This window comes from Rhinatrema bivittatum, chromosome 1, assembly GCF_901001135.1.
Source record: "Rhinatrema bivittatum chromosome 1, aRhiBiv1.1, whole genome shotgun sequence".
NCBI classification, from domain to species: Eukaryota; Metazoa; Chordata; class Amphibia; order Gymnophiona; family Rhinatrematidae; genus Rhinatrema; species Rhinatrema bivittatum.
Window position 1 is genome coordinate 470,330,906 of NC_042615.1, and position 25,298 is coordinate 470,356,203.

Below are 25,298 nucleotides of genomic sequence, written 5' to 3' on the forward strand. Positions count from 1 at the left end.
CTGAGGCCAAACCAAACAGCAGTATTCGATATTGGTAAAGAGCCTGCCCCACCACAAAGTGAAGATAATTCCTGTGGTTTGGGAAGATCGCAATGTGGGTGTAGGCATCCTTGAGATCGAGAGAGCAGAGCAGCCTCCTCTTCTGAGAAGCGGGATCAGGAGTCCCAGTGAAACCATTTTGAACTTTTCCCTCTGAAGGAATTTGTTCAAGCCTCTGAGATCAAGAATGGGGCATAATCCCCCAGTTCTCTTTGGCATCAGGAAATACCTCAAGTAAAACCCTTGGTCCTGTTGGTGGAGGGGAATGGGTTCTATCACTCCTGCCATTAGAAGGGTGGAGAGTTCTGTCAGAAGTATTTCCAGCGGAGTAGACAAACCCCACTATGGACATGGGGGAAGTCCACAGGGACGTCCCTGAAATTCAGCCGATACCTCTGGCAAATGACTGCCAGAACCCACCAGTCTGATGTAATGTGCGGCCAGCAGTGGGCGAAGTGAAGCAGCCTGCCTCCTACAGGGGGGCATGATGCCGGGGGTATGGCGGATTGACTCAAGCTCCCTTGCTGCCAGGCAAAAAACCAGTGGTGGGAGTGTGTCTCTGGCAAGAACGACCCCTGGAACCAGCTCGGGGGGGTCAGAGTCTGGGAGGTGGGAGGGTAATACTTCTTTTGCCAATAGGATTTTCTTGAGCTTTGTTGAGAGGTCTTCCTGATGGAGTATGGTGGATTGGAAGCTCTAGCTGATAGCTGTTGAACAGTCTCATGATGATACTTCCATTGGGCTACCGTAGCCCATAAGAACATAAGAAATTGCCATGCTGGGTCAGACCAAGGGCCCATCAAGCCCAGCATCCTGTTTCCAACAGAGGACAAACCAGGTCACAAGAACCTGGCAAGTACCCCAAAACACCAAGAAGATCCCATGCTACCGATGCCAGTAACAGGAGTAGCCATTCCCTAAGTCAACTTGATTAATAGCAGTTAATGGACTTCTTTTCCTATAACTTATCCAAACCTTTTTTAAACTCAGCTACACTAACTGCACTAACCATATCCTCTGGCAACAAATCCCAGAGCTTAACTGTGCACTGAGTGAAAAAGAATTTTCTCCAATTAGTCTTAAATTTGCAACTTGCTAACTTATCCGAAAGTGAAAATAACCGATTCACATCTACTCATTCAAGACCCTCTCATGATTTTAAAGACCTCTATCATATCCCCCCTCAGCCATCTCTTCTCCAAGCTGAACAGCCCTAACCTTTTCATCCTTTCCTCACAGGGGAGCTGTTCCATCCCCTTTTTCATTTTGGTTGCCCTTCTCTGTACCTTCTCCAATCACAACTATATCTTTTTTGAGATGCGGTGACCAGATTTGTACATGGTATTCAAGGTGCGGTCTCACCATGGAGCAATACTGGGACTGCCACCGTCTCCTTTGGTACATCGACAAACTGAAGAACTTCCAGCATCTTGTGTTGAGCATCCTCCTCTGTGAGGAGTTGGAAGGGAATGGCTTTGGCCATGGCCTGGATGAATCCTGCAAAGGAGAGGTCCTCTGGTGGGCCCTATCAAAGCCGCTTGGCTTGGGCACCGGTGGCTTCGAGGGCAGAAAAGGCACCGATGGTAGGGAGGTTACTGATGTCCCAGGCACGGGGAACCGTGGCTGCGGGACAAAAGGACCCGAGGATGCTGGTGGCTTTAGTATACCTTCTTCCTCGGAGCACCCGATAATGGGAATCGCTCGGTAGGAGGGCATTGATGGCCGCTGGGAAACAGAGGGTTCCCTGGGCACCGGCTGCATCGGAAGGACACCGAGGAAGACGTCCATATGCTCTAGCAGGGGCACCAACAGAGAAGGCACAGGCTCCGGCACTGGTATGTGAGCTGATGCCAGGGGCAGTTCGATGCCCCATAGGGCTCAGAGCACTATACTCTGTACCCTGTGATCCAACTCCTCCTGGAAGTCCGAGGAAGCCAGGACTGATGGAGGGGGACAAGGAGTCACTGAGGCCGCCTCAGTGGGAAACGCCTGGGACTTCCGGGTTTATCAGAGGTTGAGGCCTCCTCACCATGGGGTCACTTTGGTGGTATCATGGCAGCCGCTGATGCCGCACTGGATCCGGAGTCATGCGCCGAAGGTGACCAGTGACTGTGCTTTTGGGATTTCCCTCGATGCTTGGTCCGGTCCTTTCCTGGCACAGAGGACACTGAAGATCCTGATGCCTTTGAAAGTATCGACGTTGGCAAGGGCCTATCACCGGCTCCTCTTTCTCGGGACGATCCTGCCGGGGGTTCAGAAAGGGACAGACTCCCTTGGCCCTCCGGGTGTCGATGTCCCCGATGCCGGCGTGGATGGAGTAGACTTTTTTTTCCTTTATTTATAACTTTTCTAATACATGCTATATTTTAAAGCATTAAGGAAACACGTATATACCACATTAGAAAACAAATTGTTACAAAGAAAATATTATAAGAAATACAATTCTAATGGGTTAACCCAAATCTAAAAACTACTAACTCTGAGGGCATATATTTAGAGGAGTATTTAAGAAATTTTAATTTAATGAAAAGCTTAATCCTGATAACAGAGCTGTTTTTTCCCTAAACAGACCTGGGTTCCTATGGGACAGCATGAGTGGAAAACAAATCTAAATAAACTCTCAGCTGTTCAGGAGTAAAAAATATAAAGGAATCACTCTCTTTCTTTATGATGTATTTACATAGATATCGCAAGAGGAATGTGGCCCCCAAAGATATTACTTCCTGTCTCATGTTTAAAAAACCTTTTCGTCTTTCCTGAGTAATCTTTGAAATATCAGGAAACATGCGAACCTTGCTACCATGAAATAATGAATTTAAATGTTTGAAACAAGACATTAGCTTGCTAATGTCTTGTTCTACTATAAGCAATACCAACAAAGCTGAACATTCAATTATCTAAAAAGCAGAGGATTCTAAAAATGTAGTTAAGTTCTGAAAATCAATTGGTTGAACTGCAGAATCATTTATACGATTTTGAACATTATTTGCAGGCAAGAAATGAACCTTATTTATCAAAGGAAACCTGTGATACAGACGATTACAAGATACCTTACTGAAATATTACAAAGGTAACTATCGGCATTTCTCCTATGATTCGTGGAAAATTTATTAACCTCAAATTCAGGCGATGGTTCCAATTTTCAATCATTTCTAAACGTCGAGATAGGGCTGCCCTGTCTTTGATTGTTGCCACGTTAAAGTTCTTGATTTGAAGAATATCTGTTTCAACTCTAGCAACATATGTTTGAACTTTGATAAAATGAGGAAAATAGTTAGAAAAAAACTGAAAGGTGCAGCTGCAAAGGTTAAAAGTGTTCAACAGGCATGGACGTTGTTTTTTGATTCACTTGAGAGGTAAATAGATCCAACTTACTATTGCATTCTCTCACAGCCATGGATAATCCTGCTCAGGGTGCTCACCCGATGGTATGGGCTGATTTCGGGAGGACGCTGAAGCCATTGAACCAGCGGGAGTTGTAGCTCCTTCCTTTACTGATTCTCCTCCACTTCCTGGTTGGGTCGTCCCCTCTGACGAATCCTCCTTCAGTCGTCTGCCGCTGACCACATTGGTCTGCGACTCCTGCAGGGCGTCTGGGGAGGGTAGTCCTCTGGCTGCCGGTGGATGAACATTAGGGGGGGGGGGGGAGCTGAGGGAAACCTCCATCCCAGGCGAATTTGCCTCTCCTCCAGGCACGTTCGCAGCGGGAAGCACCTCCCTGAAATTTACAGCTCCCTGAGTCAGGAAGGTAGTTATCAGGGCTTGCTCCAATAGTTGAGTAGGGATGGAGGGGAATACCCTCACCTTCCCCTTTCATTTTGGCGGCATCGGTAAGATCAGGTAACAGCTTTCAACAGAGGTAAGAAGCAGCTCTGAGTCCGTGTCTCAGTCAGGACGCCATCTTGCCCTTCCGGAGTAGAATTTTTAAATCCAAGAAGCTTCTCCATTTTATCCAGCCAAGTGCTGACAGCCTTTGGGGGTCATCTGATCGCACACCCGACACCCTTGAACGTTGTGTGATGCCCCCAGGCAGAGGATGCAAACCTCGTGTGGATCAGTAAATCAACAAGGTCCATGGGCACTGGGGGCACTGCCGAAAACCGGACGCCATGAAAAATGATGGGCGAGCGGTCGATGGCCGGAAGCCACCGAGAAGTGACATGTCAGGAATCGACCGCAAGTAGACAAAAAGAGAAAAACTACCATGCCGTTGAAGGGGCATCAGACACTGAAAAAAAAACTGAAAAAAAACTGAAAAAAAAACCCAAGAAATTCTGAATGAGAAAAATGTTCAAGAACAGAGCTCCAAAACCAAGAGGCAAAAGACTGTGGAAAAAAAAAGACTGTGGAAAAAAAAAGACTGAAAAAAGACGGAAAACGTTTGTCCATGCGGGGTCCCCCCCGCATGGACAAACGTTTTCCGTGTCGGGCTCCATCTGATGATGTCACCCATCTGTGAAGACTACCATCCTGCTTTGTCCTAGGAGAAATCCACTTCTTATCCCTAGAATAAGCAGCATGGAATCTATTACTTCTTGGGATCCTGCCAGGTACTTGTGATATGGATTGGCCATTGTTGGAAACTGGATACTGGGCTTGATAGACCTTTGGTCTGACCCAGTATGGCAAGTCTTGTATTTTATGTTATGTAATCTGTCAGGGTTTGAGCTTCTGCTACCACAAGCTACAATATTTTAGGTTTCAAGCTTACATTTAGCAGGTTTCGGCATAAATCCAAGTCCAGTTATGCCAAAGAGCTGTACACAACAGAGGTTTCAGTTCCAAGCAGACATATACAAGATCAGTTGGCCTTGCATACATTGGCTTAGTCTTGGGTCAGAATCTCTAGGACGTCAGCGGTCGATATTCAGAGGTATTTAGCTAGATAACTCACAAGCTACTCAGCTAAATGTTGACTTTTGAATATTTTGGGCATGTACCAGCCAAACTTTAGCCAGATATTTCATTATCCGGCTAAAATGTAATCAGATTACAGAGACATTTCTGGGAGGAGTTAGGTTAGCTAGATAAGATATCCGGCTAACTCTGATATTCACAGTTAGTCGGAAAACATATCCAGCTAACTCTGGTCGTGCCATAGAGCAGTTCTAAAGTTGGCTGGATAAACTTATCCAGCTTTACGATAGCTGGCTATATTCCATGGTGCAGCTGCACCACCAAGTATCTCTCTAAAGTTAGCTGGATAAGTTTAACTTTGCAATCCAGTGAATTACTGAATATGGACCTCTCCCTTCCTTCATTTCAAAAGCATAAATATAGCATTTCAAACAACAAGGGGTCTCACATTGGTCTCCTTTTACACTATAGCCACTGAATTGCAAATAAGGTATTGTTCCCAGAGATCCCTTTTGTAAACTCTGAGGACCAATCTGGTTCCTTAGGGGAGTGGGAGCAAGTTTTGCCCTCGGAGTCTATGCAAACCCTCCTAGCTTGCTCAAACTTTAACTTATCAGAGGCAGAGCACCAGCCTCTGATCCCAGCAGACTACCAATTTGAGGCTGGCTGAAACATTTTTGCCCTTAAATAATCAGACTGCAAAAGCTAAGCTAAGCAGCGTGTGTAAATATTCCAGACCTAGACGGTGTAATACCGAAAATGATTCCAGGTTATCTCCGACATCTCCTGAGGCACAATATGTTCTAGGCAAAATGGCAACTAATTCAATTATGGTTTCAGCATCTGGAGGAAGACCATTAAGGATGCATCTAATACAAGCAGCTTTAAAATTATGCCTTAGAGAGAGAGAATGAGAGCTTGTGGTACTGTCTGTTACTACAGCATCCTGGCATTTGTTCCTGAAGGAACACAATCACCACAGTGAGATACTAAGGCCAATTAAGAAAATAACCAAAACACAGCCCCCAACAACTAAACAAACTAAATGGCCAATAAAACGTCTGAAAGCAAACGAGGGTTGTTTTTATTGCTAAAGAACTGAGATTACTGTTGAAAGGATAATTGTATCCAATACTTAACTATGCTACCAGTGTTAACAGAACACTTTAACCTTGGCAGAAGTTCCAAGAGGTGATGCTCAACTCGTCAGGCAAACCAAGCAACACAGCAATCACTCTCTTCAGAGAGCTTGACCGCTCCACTCACAAAGGATTCTGGGTAAAAAATGGACAACTAACAGTGCTTTTAAAATTAGGATTAAGGACAAGTCGTGTAACAAGGCAGAGTTCAGACCAAACATTAGATATCTGGGAGTAAAGGGGTAAAAGTCATAAAGGAATCCCACCAAAGCATTCTGGTTTCCACTATGCTTAAAACATCCTTATGCGAGAAAACTACATGCCAGTCAAACATCTTTGCCAAATCACACGGACCGCATGTGCTCAAAGGATTCAAGCTGCTAAGCAGTTGTTTTGGTAGTCAACTTACTATTCGGGGGTAAGAACTTTTCAGAAGACAGGGGAGATGGAAGTGCTCCACCTTTAATGCATTTGGCAGGTGAGTTGCATTCAAGTTATTTTTGGAAGAAGCGTAATATAAAGATGCACAAATAACTAAAACATTTTTAAAATATTCATTTTGTATTTTTTTCAGGAAGGTTTCATCTCTTTTTAAACTCCTGTTTCTCCACTGAAGGATGGTGGTGTGCATATTACCCATGATAGGATGTATTCTATTGCTTGACAAATGATGTATGAATTCCCTGCTATGCGAATACAGACAGTAATAACTACCCCCTAACTGTAGTAGCACCTTAGGAAATGCAGTTCAGAAAACCATTTTTGGTGGGTGGAAATGGACTTTGGAAATAAAGATTGCATACTGTACGGTTTTAGTTGAACACACTGATGTTCAGTTTAGTTCTTCCTAGTTAACAACTTCCTGATTGGGGAACAAACCCCAATAAAACCATGCATCAATCCTTTAACATAGAAAGCTGTGGGATTCTGGACAAGCCGTGGCTCTGAAGCATCTCCCAGCATGCAAGGAAAACCGGGACACAGGGAAGAAAATTAATGAACAGGAAAGGAAGCATGCTGGCACTTACAGCATCCACATCTACATAAGCAAGGGACGTTTTGCTTCATCCTTCAATCACCTGAGTACCACTGACAGCGAGGAAATTTTATTACTACAAATAATAAAATTTAGACCCTTCTGACAAGTAATTCAAGAGACAAGTCTGAAAAGTTTTAGAAATCATGACCATAAGCTCAAACAGGGTTTTCAGACACTACTTTATATCCCCCTAGATAAATGGCAAAAAAAAAAAAAAAAAAGTTATTTTCACCCCTACGCTATCTCCACAGCGGCACTGCTCCTATCAATACCCCACCTCAGTGAACTGAGACCTTCCTGTAATGAGAAACAGCTGTCTGACATACTGCTGCCTGGTGGATGGCAATCAAATCCTATTAGCTGTCAGAGTGAGCCAGCCATGACTATCGGCTCGCAGTGCTCGGTACACTTTGACACAGCAGACGGTTCCTCGCTTGGGCTTGTTTTTTCGTTTAGTGGGCTGCTCCTGCCGCCCTCGTATCCAGCAGATTGCGGAGCATTACCTCTTGCCACTTAATGGTGCATGGCAGCAAGTCGAGGGTCGGGGGTAGTTTTAAAGGAAGCCGAAAAAAAAAAAAAAAAAAGGAGAAACCCCTCAGCGGAACAGGGAGACATACTTGCGGAGAAAGTCTTCGTGACAGCTGTCACCAATGTCGTCATCGTTTAGCACAGTGTCATTTATCTGGAACACAAAAGGGTGAAAAACAACAAAGGCTCAGGCTCACACATCTATATGAGCTCTCTGAAATGTTATTTAAATATATATATAATGGTTTTAATTCTGGTCAGCCTACACTGATGCCAAGAAGATACAGTGATATGCTGGGCAAAGTGCAAGGCAATTAAATTCCAGGTATATAATCCTAGCATCTTACTTCCTGATAGGAAGACATATCTGCTTGCACAAGATTCACTCTCACTGTAGCGCTGAAGGAATCAGGGTCCCCTCCCTGCCAGTGTTGTGGTCCCAGCCTTTTGATTTAGAGAAAAACAGCAAACACCAGCAGCACATTTGGGGGGGGGGGAAGGGGAAGAGGTGGCAGCACTTGATCAGGCCAGCATCAATTGGGTGCCCAAGCCTCGCTAGAGTGCAGAGCTGTAAGGAATGTGCTTTGCATCCGTTTTCTGTACCTTATAGTGAAAGCAAAATCATAGGATGTCAGCCAGCCTGCAATGTCTGGAAAGGATACAATTCCACCGGAAAAACTTATCGGCAAAACGCACTGTGGGATGTTTTCCAAAAAGTACTCAATTTAAGAATAGGGCAAAAACGTCCACAGTGCTTTCTCTACGTATTTGCAGAGTTAATTTTTTTCCTGCCTGAAGCTGTAGAAAATTAATTTCTAGGGTCAAAAAGCACACTATTAAAAAAAATTTTTAAAAAGTGCAAGCAAGTACCTGTTTGCACCTTTGTGTGTCCAGAGTTTAACACTGTAATGTCTGGGCCAGATCTAAACAATGGTTAGGGTAATTAAAAGTGTAGAATAAATGAACCTGACCCTGCGGTTAAGGCCATAATGCTGCAACCTATGGCACAGGGGATGCAGGTTCCTATGCCCTGGTTGGGCCCCGGTCCATGGTGGAGGTGGTGGCCCAGAGAAGGAGGATTGCTGCGAAAGTAGCAGCCTCACGGACCAAAATGTGGTGCTGAAAGTGTTATCTTGGAGGAGGAACCCCACACCAGACAAGTGAAGTTCTACTGAACTGCCCAGGAATGCCAGTCAAGGAGGGGAAAGTGGCAGAGATCACAAAGGAAGAAAACAAAAAAAAAAGGCAACGAGTCTCTCCTGTCCTCAAAAAAAAAAAAAAAAAAAGTGCAATGAAGATGTATTCTTATTGAAAGATTCTTTTTATCCAGTTGCTTCTTTTTTTTTTTTAAATGGGAGTTTCTTTTCCTGCAGCTCAGCGCTCACGTGAAATGATTCTAGCGACAGGTGCACTGCCCTTTCCAGCTGCACTCCAATCTATAACTTGCTTACCTCTCCCTAGCTGCTGCAAAATGAAATAGCCAGCAAAACTGGATCTCCCTAGGTTGATTAGATGCAGTTACATGTGTTCAGAGACCTGGGCACTAGACCCAGACACCCCTTAATAAAGGTCTGGCTGCGTTGGCCGACCACAAGAGAGCAATGATTTATAGAGCGCAGCATGGCGGTGACTTATTCCACAGCAGCAGCAGACACACTCTCCCTTCTCAAAATGTGACCGACGCAGAGCGGGACTTACATCTATTTCTGCTGGAACGCCATGCGATTTCATAGATGAAAGGAGTTCCATTATAGGGATAACTTCTCCTGTCAGCATAGGAATGATGCTCTGGCCCTGTGCAATAAATACATGAGCATGAGAGAGAGGGAAACAAAAAAACAGCATCGCATGGCACAGCGTTACAAACACAGAATCAGTGATCCACAAATCTAACACTAGAAAGAAAAGGAAGGCTGTAACTTTTGGGAGCAAGGGGAGGGAAGTCTGAGTGGCAGGCAGGATGGATTTGCGAGGCAATTTTTCAGATCTTAAGCCAAACACTGCCAGCTGTGTTACTAATAGTAAGAAGTGGCTAAAGACAGCAAGTCCCTGCTTTAAACCATAATTACATTAACCACATCAGCAGCTAGGCACTCATAAGGGTGAACTTTTATGTTGCTGTTTCCACCCAGCTCTGGGGATTTCTCTTATTTCGAGATAGTAGTGCAATAGAAATCTTAATCCATTTTATAACCTCTGGTATTATACCTCCCCCCCCCCCCCCCCCAATCTAATGGCAATCAGATCTAAGTAACATGTTGTAAATACTGTGGAATAGAAGGCACCTTTTTCCATATTGACTTACTAAGAGTTTGCAAGCCAAAGGATCCCTTACCTATTTTGTTTATTCTGCCCTTGCAGGTAGGATATCCTTTGACTCAAAACTTACAGTACAACCCCCATTGTGAAATTCTCATAAAAAAACGAATCACTGGCAAACCGGTTCCATTGTATTTTGCACATTCATGACAAGGAGAAGTTAACATTTCTAAGAAGATATCATCATCATCATCATCATCAAGATTATAATGTTGCTCGATAGACCTTCGTAAAACCCACAGCTGAGCAATATTAACCACACAAACATAATAAAGGACATTTTCCAATCCATTTACCCGGGCAAACTGATCTGGCTGAAAACATGCAGGCGTACTTGTAGCTGGCTTGAAAAAAAAGGTTCTCCCAGGGATGTTTTTAGGCAAAGGAAGAAAAGAGCATTGGTAGATGGGACTTTCTGAAGCTAATGCCATCTTGCAGCTCCATCCCCTGCCTGCCCGCACAAAAGGCATGTGCAAAGTACGTAGTCATTTTTAATGCATGCATTTTGCGGCAGCTAATTTCCAAAGGGAAACCACGTGCCTGGCTTCCCTCTGAAAATTTGGTGCAATGGATGTGGGTTAAAAGCGCAGATGAAGCGGCATCATGCACCTAGATGCCTGCCTGAACTGTGGGCTCCTGACATTCCCACAACCATCTTACTCCATCTGCAGATCCGAGCTGGCAAAAAGAGAGAAATATAATCAGCAACCAAGACTATTTGTATCAAGAATGTCGGCGTGCAAGAAAACAATCGATCTGAAGCTATTTTCTGTTGCTGCGGCCCTTGAGGAGGCAGGGAATCGTGGAGATGGGGGGGCGGAGGAGGTAGGCTGCAAGACTGGTGAAAAAAAAAACCCAGCTGCATCGGCACAATGCCGATGTTTGGAATCTTTAACCAGAGCAGATTTTCAAGTCTGGTTTGCAGACTTGCGTGCTGAGATGGAGATAAATTAAGGCAGAAATTTTGGCCACAGTGACTGATATTAAAAAAAAAAAGATGTCACAAAACTGGTGTCATATGTAGAAGAGGCAGAAAGGAGTCTCGATGATAATGATGCAGTTATACAACAGCGGTCACTGATAAAAGAGCTAAGAGATGGTACCCTAGATGAGAGACCATATTGAGGACCTTGAAAATAGATCGTGAAGAGGAAATATTCACTTAAGAGGAATTCCGGAGGAAACTGCATTCCAAGACTATTCACAAGTGGCAGCTAGCGTGTCCATGTTGGTTTTAGGCTTGGATGAGTTGGAAGACTTAGCAAAAATCAAGTTCAACAGAGCGTCTCTAAACCAAGAGGCGATAAACCCAGGGACATAGTTATATGCTTCCACAAGTTTGCTTTAAAGGAGAAAGTGTTTAATCTGGCCAGGAGCAAGGGGCAGATACAATGGAAAGGCCACTCTTTAGAGATTTTTCACGACCTGATTCCAACAATCAAAAGAAGGAGAGAATTTACAGGTCTCCTGTTAGTTCTACACAGAGAACAAATCAGATATAGATGGCTATTCCCATTTGGTGTGAGCTTTACCATTAATGGGGTAACCTCTCGGGTTAAAACAGTAGAAGAAATGAGGAAATTCTAAAAAGATCCAAGAAACTGGCACAGCAAATGCCCTCAAAGAGGTTCTGCTTCTCCTCCTAATTCAACAGAGGGGCCCAAGAAATAACAGAGGGGCCCAAGAAATAGCAGAAGGAGGAAAGCGATTGCGAAGCCAATCAGGAGATTCATCTTCCTTGGGAGTTGCAGTGATGTGACAGGAAGCTCAGGATTGACATATTTAGAACTCTATGTCTACAAGATGGCTTAGTGGGGGGGTAACAAAAAGAAGGAAACAATGTCAGTAAAAAAATAATATGATTGGTTAGTGCACCCAATTGGCGGTGATGACGTATATGAATGGATGTTAATTATATAGGAGAGAAATGAGCAGAGCGTTTAACATCTTTTAAAAATCTTTGTTATTAAATAATTTTGTGGGGATGTTGGGCTTGTTGGGGGGGTGGGGGGGAAGAAGAGGCCATCTGAGGGCAGCGACATCATTCCTCAGTTTGGAGAGCAAGATGGAAGAAAAAGGGAAGGGCGGGTTAGGGAGGGGGTAGATGGGGTTAGAGAGGTGGAGGAAGGGAGGTGTGTAGTCATAGTTTGTGGAAGCTACACAATTTCTTATGGTATGTACGGTGGAGTTATGGGAAAAAGCCACAACAAGGTGTGGGACGATGAGCAAACACCCTAAATATTAATCAATCCAGCAGGTGTGTTTTGACAAGATAGAAAAGGTTCAAACATAAGTTTCAAACAATCAATTAAATAGCAGAGAAACATTAATTCCAAGTGGTCAAATATTTATTGAAACGTTAGTCCCCCGACATAACACTGTGTTTCGCTAGGGCTGCAGCTTCGGATGCACTTAAAAGTGCCGAGATCTTCCTTCTGTTATCTTTAAGTTTCCATGCCACATTAATCTGGTTTGGATGCTTTTGACAGCCCTGAACAATATTACTCCAGGCAGAGTGCTTTAGCCTAATTGCCACCCTGTGTGGCTTTCAAAATTTTCCTTTCTTGCCTGTGCATAACTGTTTATATGATTTAATGGGAGATTCCTTTCAATAGTGTATTGCCAATGATGTTACATTATACGTTGCTCGTCCCTCCTGATGCAGCCCTAGTGAAACACGGTTCCGTGTCGGGGGACTAATGTTTCAATAAATATTTGACCACTTGGAATTCATGTTTCTCTGCTGTTTAAATGATTGTTAGAAAAGGTCCAAAAATAAGTTTCAATCTTGTCAAAACACACCTGCTGGATTGATGTTTGGTGGCGTTCCAATATTTATTGCAGAATGCTGGGTGAAGACTTATAATGGTAAATGGGGAGAGAAAGACGATATTAGAAAACCAAAAGATAATTATGCTATTCTACAATGGCTAAGCTTGTAGTAGGATCCTTGAATGTAAAAGGTTTGAAATTACCACTTAAAAGGAAGTTATTGTTTAAAGAAGCACATCAGAGAAATGTAGTTATCTTTTTTCTGCCAAGAAACACATTAAAGAAAAAAAAGACATGAAAAAAACTGGATGTCTAAACAATTTCCACAGCAGTTTTTTTGCAGCGGAAAGTGTGAAACATAAAAATAGTGGGGTGGGAGTTTTGATAGCAAAATACCTAATTGCAGATGTGCAATCATCAAAGATGTAGAAGGGATATATAATCATTAAGTTGATGATGAACAAACACGTTTATATGCTGGTTAATATATATATAATATATCCTATATATATATATAATATATCCTATATTCCTTTCTGCAAATACAATTCTTTTAAAACTAGGATTGACCTACACCGCTTCTTTAGAAGATTGCAATTGCAACTGTTTTTTAAAGATCAAGTGTCTTTGGATCATTCTGTAATAACTCCCCGATCCACGTGGATACCGCCGGGCCCCATCGATCCCGCCATTGCTACCTTTATGCAGTTAGTTTTAAGAGATGTAGGTCAGTTAGAAGAGCGGGGCCAAATGGGTGGCTACTCTAGAGCATCAGATTGGTCATACAATCATTATCATGCCATCAAACAACTTGCAGCCAATCCCCACATTACAGTAAAACCTGCGGACAAAGGTGGGGCCACAGTGATCCAAAATACAGAAGATTATGTTTTGGAGATACTGCGACAATTAGAACAAAGGGAGTATTATCAAGTTCTAACAAGTGATCCAACCGATGAGATACAGCAGAACATTGATGAACTGGTTGAAAAAGGTCTACAAGAAGGATATGTGACCTCCAGAGAAGCCCGGGCATTGAGGGTCCAACAACCGGTGATTCCAATACTATATACCCTCCCTAAAGTCCATAAGGATGTTAGGTCTCCCCCCGGACGCCCTATAGTTTCCAGTAAAGGCTCTATTTTAGAACCCTTGTCTATGTACCTTGATTTCTTCCTGAAGCCGTACGTCAAAGAGGCTTGTTCATTTTTGCAAGATACATCGCATATGCTCCGAATTCTGGAAGAAGTTTCTGACTTACCGGAAGAATATTGGTTGGTTACCCTTGACATGACTGCTCTATATACCAACATCCCACAACGGGAAGCATTTGATTTGTTGAAGAGGATCTTTCAGTCTCGCCCCCGTCCTCATTCGGTTCCTTCAGGTTTCCTCCTTGGTCTCTTAGAATTAGTAGTGTTCAAAAATTTTTTCAAATTCGATGACACAATGTACCTTCAAATAAAAGGGGTGGCAATGGGGGCTACAGTAGCTCCTGACATTGCCAATTTATACATGGTGGAGTTCGAAGTTGAGAAATTGTATAAATCACACTGGTTTCAATACATCATTATTTATAAGAGGTATATAGATGATATATTTTTCATCTGGGGGGCATCGGAAACGAAATTGCAATTGTTTTTAGCATGGATTAATACAATTGACAATAATTTGCAATTTACAGCACATATAGACCAACAATCCATTGCTTTTTTGGACATTTTGATCCAACGTGATGAGGACCGCATAAAAACTACCTTATATAGGAAGAAAATAGATCGAAATAACTATCTAAGATATTCAAGTGATCACCCTTTGGGCTTGAAGAATGGACTTCCTATTTCTCAGTTTTTGCGGTTACAGCGTATTTGTTCATCAACAGCTGAGTTTAAGGTACAAGCACCTGATTTAATAGCGAGATTTGCCCAGCGGGGTTACCCTAATACAATTGTGAAGAAAGCCTACAAGAGGGCGCTATATGCAAATAGGCCTTTATTACTACAGTATCAACAACGTCCTTTCTCACAGAAGCTCACATGCACTCTTCAACATTGCAAACAAGCAAATATAGTCATGAACATTATCAAGTCACACTGGCATATATTGACTTTACATTCGATTTTTCACACAGGACCTAGATTCGCATTTTTCAGGGGTCAAAATATTAGAGATATGGTGGTAAAATCCACCTTTACATCTACCAGTTCACCCCTGCTAACAGGTGGCCACCGAGAGTGTGGCCACTGCGATATGTGCACCCTGGCTTGGAAAGGTAGCCAGTGGCAAGTACCCAATTCAGATAAGGTCCTGAATTTGAATACTCTCACAGATTGTGAATCAGAGAAAGTCATATATGTGATACAGTGCCCATGTAATTTGCTGTATATTGGCCGGACTAAACGGAAGATCAGAACCAGGCTCATAGAGCATAGAAGTTGTATTAAAACTGGGAAAATCACGGCGCCATTGGTACAGCACTGTATTAATGCTCAACACAAGTTTGTAGATCTACAATGGCTAGTTGTGGAACAAGTGCGTTGTGGCCCATGTGGTGGGGATATTCAAGCCCGCTTAAACATGCGGGAACAGTTTTGGATCTACTGGCTCAATACAATAGATCCGGCGGGTTTGAATGAAAAGATAAACTGGTATTCCTTGATTTAGTGCCCGCTGGCTCTCTACTGATTTTCTATGCCAGTTCTCTAAAAGGATGTGCAGTTTACAGTGATTGTAAAATTCTGGTGTGCTTTCTAAATATTTCGTGCAGCTAGAATTCTTGAAGCCTATACCCCGAATGAAGGAGGGCTATTAAACCACTGCATTTGAAACAGAAGGGCAACTGACATGGCCCGGTGATTTAGGATAAACCTGATAATGACTAACACTTGGAAGACTATGGACTCTGGAGACAATACCCGGCGACGTCATAAGCGGACGTGACAGAGGACTCTGAGTTGCATGCCAGACTTGATTTCTAATTTTGAGATGAGGATTGAGTAGAATTAACGCCCGTTGTGCTATACAAGTAACTGCTCTGTGGAGCCATAACACTAAGAATTGTGAATACGTGTTGTGAATGAATGGGAATACTCTTTGAGGATCGTATAGATGGACAAGGCACCGTGGACGTGAAGGGAAACTGCTTGTGCTGACGTAAGTTCCGGTCCAGGCTATAAGAGTCTCACTTTCAGCGGGATGCCATTCAAATATAAGGGCGGCGGGACGCAGCCGCTGCAAACATTAAGTCACTTCAAAAGACGCCGAGAAATGATAAGAAGTAAGACGAAGAAGGCAGATCGCGATTTTGAAGCTGGGCAAATCGTTCTCTAACAGATACAGAAGGAGATCCCCCTGAGGCAGAACTTTGGGTTCGAAACACGCGTGTGTCGGGGAGAGGGAGACAAACCAAAATATGGGAACAGATGAGTATTGACGGTTCCTCTCGTATCTTTTTGAATTTCCCATGCTATAAAAAGCGGTGAATGTTGACCATTGTCTAATCTGCTTGACATTTTAGAAAAAAGGCAAAAAATTTACAAAAAAGTTCAAAAATGATTTATTATTAAAGCAAGGTGGCCCCATACCTACCTAGGAGTCTGTATGCTTTGACAGACCCTCAGAGTGAGGGGCCTACATATACTTGGCTGGATTGATTTATATGAATCTTTGACCAGCGATACTATTGTTTTGTGTTAATATATATGCCCCCCATACAGCACAGGGAGCATTTTTTGAGTTTCTAAACAGAACTTTGGGTAATAGAGCTGAAAGGAGTCTTATTATTGGAGGAGACTTTAACCTAACATGATACCCATTTTTGGACAATTCAGGAGAAGGATCGTTTTATTTATTTTTTTATTTAATCACTTTTGTATACCGATATTCGTGGGAACATCATATCGCTTTACATCAATACAAGAAAAATGTAACATGATCAAATTAACAAACATTCGTAAAATATATGAATCATTAAAATTATACTGCTTTGAAAGCCCACAGGGCAAGGTTGAAATCTGTGATGGTGGATTGGAACCTAATGGCTGTATGGAGATTAGATCATCCTTCAGGATGTAATTACACCTTCTACTCCAAGTGCACAAGGTGTACTCCAGAACGGATTTTTTTTTTTTAATGATAAAACTTTAATAACTCTGGTAAATGAACCAGAGATTGATCCAATAACATGGTCTGACCATTCTACTATTTTTATTTTATTTATTTATTACATCTTTTATTCCACAAAATCCTTTGTTCAATGCAGATTATAGACTTTCTCTAGGAGTTATTCTATACAGAGAATTAATTCTGCCTCAAGTTTTCTTTCATACACTAATGAAGTAGGATACATGTTTTATGGTATTCATTTTGTCACCAGAAAATTACTTTCTGTTTTAGATTTTATTAGACATCACCTCTGTAAAGAAAATTGGACACAATTATGTAGACATGGAAATATTATTGCTTTTGTCTATTACTCTGTCATGTTCTGTGTGTGAACAACAAATATCATCTATATCTGTTTATGTAGTAATGACATTTTTTCTCTCATCTTTTCCAGTAAAATTTTAGAAAAAAAACAAATGTTAATCCCAAATCTTGGAATGAAGGCTTTAGATAACACAGCATGGATGGAAATTCACAAGCTGTAAGAAACAGAGATAGTGTCATTCAGACTTCAAATATCTATGGGCATACACTATTCTAAACACTATACCTGTCTCCCAGGAAAGTTTTACTTACAAATGGCTCCAAGAAGAGATAAAACAAACAATCATGCGAGTTTGGTTTAGAAGGGGATGAGGATTTTCTGGTCTCTCAGTAGAGAGCTGCTTTTAAAACCTAACAAGGGGTTAGCTATCACAAGGGAGAGATTGTACCAAAATGGTACCTCATCACAATCTCTGCCTGTCTGTCCCTAGTTAAAGGAGCACTACTAGTAATGAACCTCAGTGGGACATTATACAAACAACTGCCAGCATGGTACGGTAGAGGATTCAGTGAAAGCTAAAAGGGCATTGTTCAAAAAATGGAAAGCAGACCTAAATGATGATAATAGGCAAGAACATAAGCTCTGGCACGTTAGATATAAAACAGGAGAAAGACAGGCTAAGAGAGAACTTGAGAAGAAGCACGCCATTGAGGCAAAAACTAAATTAAAAAAAAAATGCTTTTCAGGTTTATTCACAGTAACACAGCAAATGTCAGCAGAAAATGACCCAAGTGGTCCCATCCAGTCTGCCCATCAAGTGCTTTTTTAGAAAAATTGTATTTTTAAGGTAATTGTTGCTCTGTGCTAATTACCCTAGTCATTTAGTCACTAGCAATCCTCTGTTATTAGCCTAGGTTCTTTTGAATTCCATTACCATCCTTGTCCTCCCTACCTCGAAGGGGAGGGCTTGCCATGCATCCACACATTTTCCAAGACGAAATACTTTCTGATGTTGGTCGTGACTCGATCCCTTTGGAGTTTCATATTATAACCCTTTGCTCTATAGTTTTCATTTCATCGAAAAAGGTTCGATTCCTATGCATATTAATACCTTTTAGGTATTTAAAAGTCTACATCATATTACCTCGTCCCTCCTCTCCTCCAGTGAATACATATTTCGGTCCTTCAATCTCATTTCATAACTCTTTTGGAGCAGGACCTACATTTTGGTCACCTTTCTCTGGACCACTTTGATCCTGTCTCTATCCTTTTTGAGATACAGTCTCCAGAACTGAACACAGAACTGCAGATGACGCCTCACAATCGAATAGTACAGGGCCATTATTACATCCTTTTTCCTACTGGATATGCCTCTCTCTCTAAGCAGCCCAACATCCCTAAGGCCTTAGCCACTGCCTCGTCACACTGCTTCACCACCTTAGATCATCGGACACTATCACCCCGAGGTCTCTCTCCCAGTCTGTGCACATCAGGCTTTTGCCCCAGCTCTTTTCGATTTCTGCACCGCAAATGCACGACTCTGAACTTCTTAGCAAGAAGCCCGAGGAGGAGCCAGTTGGACCGCTAGATCACTGCTTCGTAATCTTTTTTTTATTTCATGGCACACTTTCAAATTTTGTATGATTCTCACCCTCCCCTTTCTCTTCCACTAGCAGAAGTAAATTAGCACTTTTTACCTGTGTGCGCCTCATTTTGCCAGCTTCAATATTACCTCTGAACTCGTGGAACCAGTGGATCCTGTGAGATTACAGGGCCCCAACCATTTCAACATCAGTCTGAAGCTGGCAAAGGAGACATACAGAGGTAAGAAGCAATGCCAGTGGGAAGGAGGATAAGATTACCAGAGTTTTGGCGAGTGAATCTGTGATGATTGCTTTTGGTGCTAGTAAGTGAATGAACTGTTCATTTTGGTGGCTGGGGGACATCTGTGGACTATCCCCCTGGTAAATTGCACAAATCTACTCTCAAAATGCACCTAAAAGCATTCTTTATGTTTTGTTAACCACAAAATATTTTTGAGCCCAACAAAAAAGCCTCTGTGCTGTGGGTATGACTTACATACAAAAGAGTTCTACACCAGAAAAAGTCAAAATCAGTCAATAAAGTCCAACTATTCCCAACATGTAAATTCTAACTGGGAGACATTTCCAGGTCAGACACCTTGAAATGGGTTCCAGGATATTTCATATTGATGAATTATTAATATTTTCTATCAGGCAAAATGTTTCCAGCCTTTAGTGTCTCTTGCTTGTTTTTCTGGATCATTTTTTCCTCATTCACTGATCTTCTCTATGTTCCTTTCTTTGGATTCTCTTCTCTCTCTCTGGTATCTTCTTTCCTTTCAGTGGTTATTTTAATACTTTTTCTTCAGACTTTCTGCTCTCTCCTTGATGCTGTCCTTTCCTTAATCCTCCTTCATATCTTTCAGGATTCCCCCAATCCTAAATCCAAGATCTTTTCTCTCTCTCTCACCCCATCCCTCTCCTTTTCTAGTCCTCTCACTATTCCATCTAATACAGGGTCCTCTCACCCTCCCCCCTCCATCCTGGCTCTCCTCTCCAATGTTCTTTCTCCTCCCTGGCCCTCCATCCCCAGATATCTCCCCCCTATTCCAGGTCCACCTTTTTCTACCTATTTCCGAGTCATTTCTCCCATCGGCCACTCCCTCAGTCCCTGGTCCTCTCTCTCTCTTCTCCTGCACCCTCTTGGTTTTCCCCCCATCTCTCTCCTCTTCCTCCTTATCCCCTCCTCTGAAATGCCTCAGATTGTCCTAATCCTTTCCCTGCCAGCAATGCATAATACTGTGTCAGCATCCTATGCCTCCTCCCCTAAGCATTCATATCCGTTCCTTACCTCCCCCAATATTCACTACCCTTTTGTACTTCTCCATCCCATGCATTCACCCCCCACCTTCCTTTCATTCCCATAAATCTTTCTTGCCTGACTAGAGCCCTGGATGGCATCCTCCTTAGCTGAGTCTCAACTCCCTGCAGCACAGATATTTAAGGTCTGGAGCGGTGACTCTCCATGCAAACAGAGCACAGCAGAAAAGAACACTGCACTCTAGTCAGCAGGTGAGTGTAGCAAGTGGACAGGTGGGGAAAGGCTGGAGCACGGAGCAGACCAATCACTGTTGCTGTGCTGGCTCCCTACTCCTGCTCCTCCCCTCCAGTATTCCTCAGTGATGTCTGGTTGCCACGGAGGTAAGATGGAGGGGCAAGAACTATAAGCAAGAGATTTGAGGTACTGTCCAACAATGTCAGAGCATGAGTCCAGGGAGATGACTTTTGCTGGGGCTGCCAGGACTGGGTCACAGGACGAACTTTCTCAAGGCACAGTGGTTGAGAAACACCGCACTAGATGACCGAGAGGCAAAAGGGGTGCTCAGGGAAATAGCAGGAAAACTGAATTCTTTGCCTCATCTTTACTGAGGAGGATGTTGGGAAAATAACCACACCTGAAACATTTAGTGCTGGGGATTCTGAGCAACTAAAACAAATACTGTATCTGTGACAATGGGGGCTGTAATAGATCAGATTGACAAAACTAAAGAATAACAAATCACCAGGACTGGATGGCATCCACTCCAGAGTTCTAAAAAAACTAAAACATGAAATTGCTAACCTGTTACTAATAATCTGTAACCTATCATTTAAAACAGCCAAGATATCTGAAGAATAGAAAGTGGCCAACGTGATGCAGATATTTTAAAAAGGCTCCAGGGGAAATCTGGGAAAGTACAGACAAATAAGCTTAATGGTGCCAAACAAAATATTAGAAGCCATTCTTATAAACAAAAATCACTGACTATATAGATAGGCATCATTTAATAAGGAAGAGTCAACCTGGTTTTAGCAAAATAAAGTCTTGCTGTACCAATTTTTGGAAGGTATAGATAAACATGAAGATAAAGATAAGCCAGTTGGTATAGTGCATTTGGATTTTCACAAGACATTTAACAAAGTCCCCCATGAAAAACTCCACAAGAAATTACAAAGTCATGGGATAGAAGGCAGAATCCTAAAGTGAATTGGTAACGGGCTAAATGGTTAGTTTTCCCAAAGGGAAAAAGTTCATTAGTGGATTGCTGCAAGGACCAGTGCTGGGACCTGGGCTGTTTAATATATTCATAAGAGATCTGGAAAAAGTAAAGACACGTGAGATGATCAAATCTGCAGATGGAACATTATTATTCAAAGTTGTTAAAACAGCAGCGGATTGCGAGGTACTGCAGAGGGACCTTATGAGTCTGGGAGGCTATGCAGCTGAATGGCAGTGAAATTTTGTGTGGAAAAGTGCAAAATGATGCACATAGGAAAAAATAATCCCAACTACAGTTTTACAATGTTGGATTCTGTATTGGAGGTCACCACCTAGAAAAAGGACCTTAAAAATCCTCGTGGACAATACATTGAAATCTTGGCTCAGTTGTGGTGATGATTAAAAAAAAGCAAATAGAATGTTAGGAATGATCCAAAAGGGAATGGAGAATAAAACAGAAAATACACTGTAGACTTAATGACTTGATATAATGGAGGCAATGGGGTCCAAAAAATCTGAACCACATTATAAAGTGAGCCTGCATTAATTATTAAGTTATGAAAATTTGCTGCCACTTAGCTGGATAAGTGGCGGCTGCTAAACGCAGCCAAATATTCAGCCACCGCCACTTAGTCAGATAAGTCCATACTTACCCAGCCAAATGGCGCTGAATTATCTATCAAATTTGAAATTGGGAGTCAATCTCTGACTATGTTATAAGCGATCTCACATCATATCAGGTCTACAATGTATCATATTGCCTCTGTATCAAGCTGTGCTGTGATCACACCTTGAGTACTGTGTGCAGTTCTGGTTGCCCCATCTCAAAAAAGTCATAGTGCAGGGGTGGCAACCTTTCATGCACCAAAAGCCAAGAAACTAGAAGACAGTACCAAACAGCCTAACATTTTAAAAAAAGAGGACAGGCGGAGAAGCCCAGAACTCAGAGCCCTTGAGGAACAGGACAGCAGGTCCCAATGAGGACTCTCTCTTTCCCCCTCAATACAACCAGTATCTATAAATATCCCTACCCTGTCTCCACCAGTCTAATTCCCTTTCCCTGTTTCCACCAGCCTCTCCAACAACCCCTACCCCCCCCCCCCCCCGTCTCTCTCTCTCAATCCTACCACTATTCTCTCTATCTTGCTTTCAATTCCCCCACCTTGTGCCACCAGTCTGTCTCTCACTCACACCATGACCTCCCCACCTATCTCTCTCTCACTTCCCTTAACCTGTCTCAACAAGTGTCTCTCAATCCTTCTGTCTTTCCACTCTGTCCCCGCCAGCATGTCTCTCAATCCTTCCACCCATCTATCTCTCTGAAGCTCCAGAAAAACATCACCATACACCATATTCCTTTTGCTAATTTACACATCCTCCATTCTCTGCCAAGCACTAATATCTCTGGCCCTCCCTCTATTCCCCCTGCCCTCACTTCCTCCCATCCCAAACACTCTCCTCTCCTACCCTCTGTCTAGCATCAGTATCCTCCAGCCCCTCCTCACTTTCTCTCTTGTCCTGCCTGCATTCCACTCTCTCTCTCTCTGTCCCCATCCATACTGTCTGTTCCTGATCCCAATGTCCTCTTTCCTTCTTCTCAATACCCTCTCTGGCTCTAATACACTCTCCATTACCACCCCTTCTGGCTCCTATACACCCACTCTCCTCCATCACCTTTCTGTGTCTCTCTCTCAAATCCTTCCCTTTTTCCAATCACCATTTATGATTCTTTCTGACCCTCCACCCTGATCACACCTCTAAGTATCATTCTCTACGCCCTTTACCATCTCTGGTTCTCTATCACCCTCCTTCCCTTTCACCATCTCTAGTTCTCTGTCACCCTTCCTCACCCTTCAATATCTGTCACACTCTGACCCCATCCTCCCCCAACACCACTACCTCTGGCTCTCTCTCACACACCCCCTCATTACCAATTCTGTCTCACCCCAACCCCATTTCTTGCTCATTACCTTTTCCTCCACCCCATCACCATCTCTGGACACATCCTCCCACTCTGACTTTCTTGCACCCCTCTACTGCCTTTCCCTTTGTTTTTCTGAATCCCGTCTACTCTCATCCCTAGCTCTATTGTGTCCCCTCAACAACCCCCCCCCCCTACACACACACAGAGCCCCCACTCCCACATGGTTCTTATACAACCCCTTATGCCAGCCCTCTCCCACCCTAGCCCTGGTTCCCTCACACCTGCTGCAGAACACGGGGTTGCAATGGGATCCCCAGTTGCCCCTGACATGGCTAATATCTATGCATCGTTATTTGATGAAAAGTATGTTTACAGCTCGGATCAATTTCATCATGTCACACTTTGGGACAAGATACATTTCAGCTGGAACGGAGGGGGAAGGGGAGATGCTAATGTTCCACGCATGGCTTAGATGCGAACCTGCATTTCACCATCCAGTATTCAAATAAAGTATTCATTCCTTTCTTGGATATGACAATTCATAAAAGAGGAGAGATCATTTTCACAGATCTTTTATGAAAAACCTTGCGAGAAAAACAACCTCCAGAATTATCACCCGAGAGCGTTTAAATGGAACCTGCCGGTTAGTCAGTTTTTGAGAACTTGGTGGATCTGCACTGACATTTCTCAACACAAACGCCAATCCAAGGATCTTTCACAGCTTTTTTCAGCAAGAGGCTGAGGACAGCCATCAGGCAAGCATAGCTGTGGGCGAAATAGAGCACAACTTTTGGAATATAAGTCTACCTTGGCAACTTCAGAAGAACTTACCTGCATGATAAATTTCACCAATTGTGCACATGAAGTCGCATTCATTATCATATGCCACTGGCAAGTATTGCCCCTATATGCACCATTTTGTCATTTGCCACATATTTCATATAGGCATAGTTAGAGCTGCTCTCCCTACATTCACTATACAGACTCAGACATGCATTGGCCATTTTAAATGTGATCAGTGCAATGTGTGTGACAGCACAATGATGGAACCATATTGGGAACATCAGGCATCTCATAAGAGGATATTCCACATTCAGAGTGATTTATGTGATACAAAGTACATGCCCTAAGTATATATAGGCACGCGAGCCATAGTATTTGCATCCATCTACACGAGCACTGCAGTAGGATTAACAACTCTACCCCAAATGCACCTTTGGTCAAACAGTGGTCAGAACTGCATCACACATCTACGGATCTTCAGTGAAATGTTCTTCAAGTGATTCAACGTACTAAAAAGGGTGGGGATTTAGGTTTATTTATTTATTTTACTTAGCACTATCTTCATGGTCTGAATGAAGAAGTGGATCGATAACACGCTTTGTTAAAATTTTATCTCAACAATATAATGAAATTTCTATGACAGTTCTAGATCCATCTATGGGAACCATGACCTTGTCCATCACTGGCAATTTTCCCGCCATTGTGTGTTTTTAAATAGCAGCACTGACCCAGAGATGTCGACATGAGCAGGAAGTGCTCGGCTCTGTAAGAATACATCAAAACTACCAGACGGTATTGTTTCTCATATACGCTAGAAACTAGAAGTCCGTAAACTGTCCTGGAACTAGATAATCCACAGAAAATAGGAACAGCAAATCAAAGTTTATTAGGTCAGAAATTCCAATTAAAGTAATGCAAAATCAGCACCACTAATAGGTGTCAGCAAGCCAGGTGTGTGTAAGATGGAAGTCGTCCTGGTCCACTCAATCATTCACCCACAGCCCATTAGAAGTAACAGGCACCAATATTTCTCAAGACAATTTTTTGTTGCACTTTAAAAGCATCACTACTAAAAGTCATATTACCCACAATAGCTTGTTATTAAATAGGAGGCTATGTTTATTTAATGTATGTTTAGACAAAAATGATAAAAGGGATGGAATAGGTCTCTTAAGATGAGAGACTACACAGGTTAGGGCTCTTCAGCTTGGAAAAGAGACAGCTGAGAGGGTACACAGGTTTATAAAATTATGAGTGTGTAGAAGGGGAAATAAAAAGACTTATTTAACCTTGCAAAAAATACTAAAATAAGGGGAATCTCCAAGAAACTAAAAACCAGAAGATTTAAAACAAACCAAAGAAAGTACTTTTTCCACTCAGTGCACAATCAAGCAGTGGAATCTGTTG

The 25,298-nt window shown here is 42.7% G+C and overlaps 1 protein-coding gene across 8 annotated transcripts in view; it reads right to left on the minus strand.

Moving 5' to 3' along the window:
* Nucleotides 1-25,298, minus strand: part of C9orf72 (C9orf72-SMCR8 complex subunit) — a 144,698-nt gene that overhangs the window by 90,439 nt on the left and 28,961 nt on the right. For all 8 annotated transcript variants that reach the window (XR_003857462.1, XM_029606542.1, XM_029606525.1 and 5 more), the window contains 2 exons: nucleotides 9,301-9,396; nucleotides 7,692-7,756 (listed from right to left, as the gene is read on the minus strand). Coding sequence is in view for 7 of the 8 variants with exons in the window: in XM_029606542.1 (XP_029462402.1) it covers nucleotides 7,692-7,756; nucleotides 9,301-9,396 (161 nt within the window). In the remaining variant the exon portion in view is untranslated. The remainder of the gene's footprint in view (nucleotides 1-7,691; nucleotides 7,757-9,300; nucleotides 9,397-25,298) is intronic.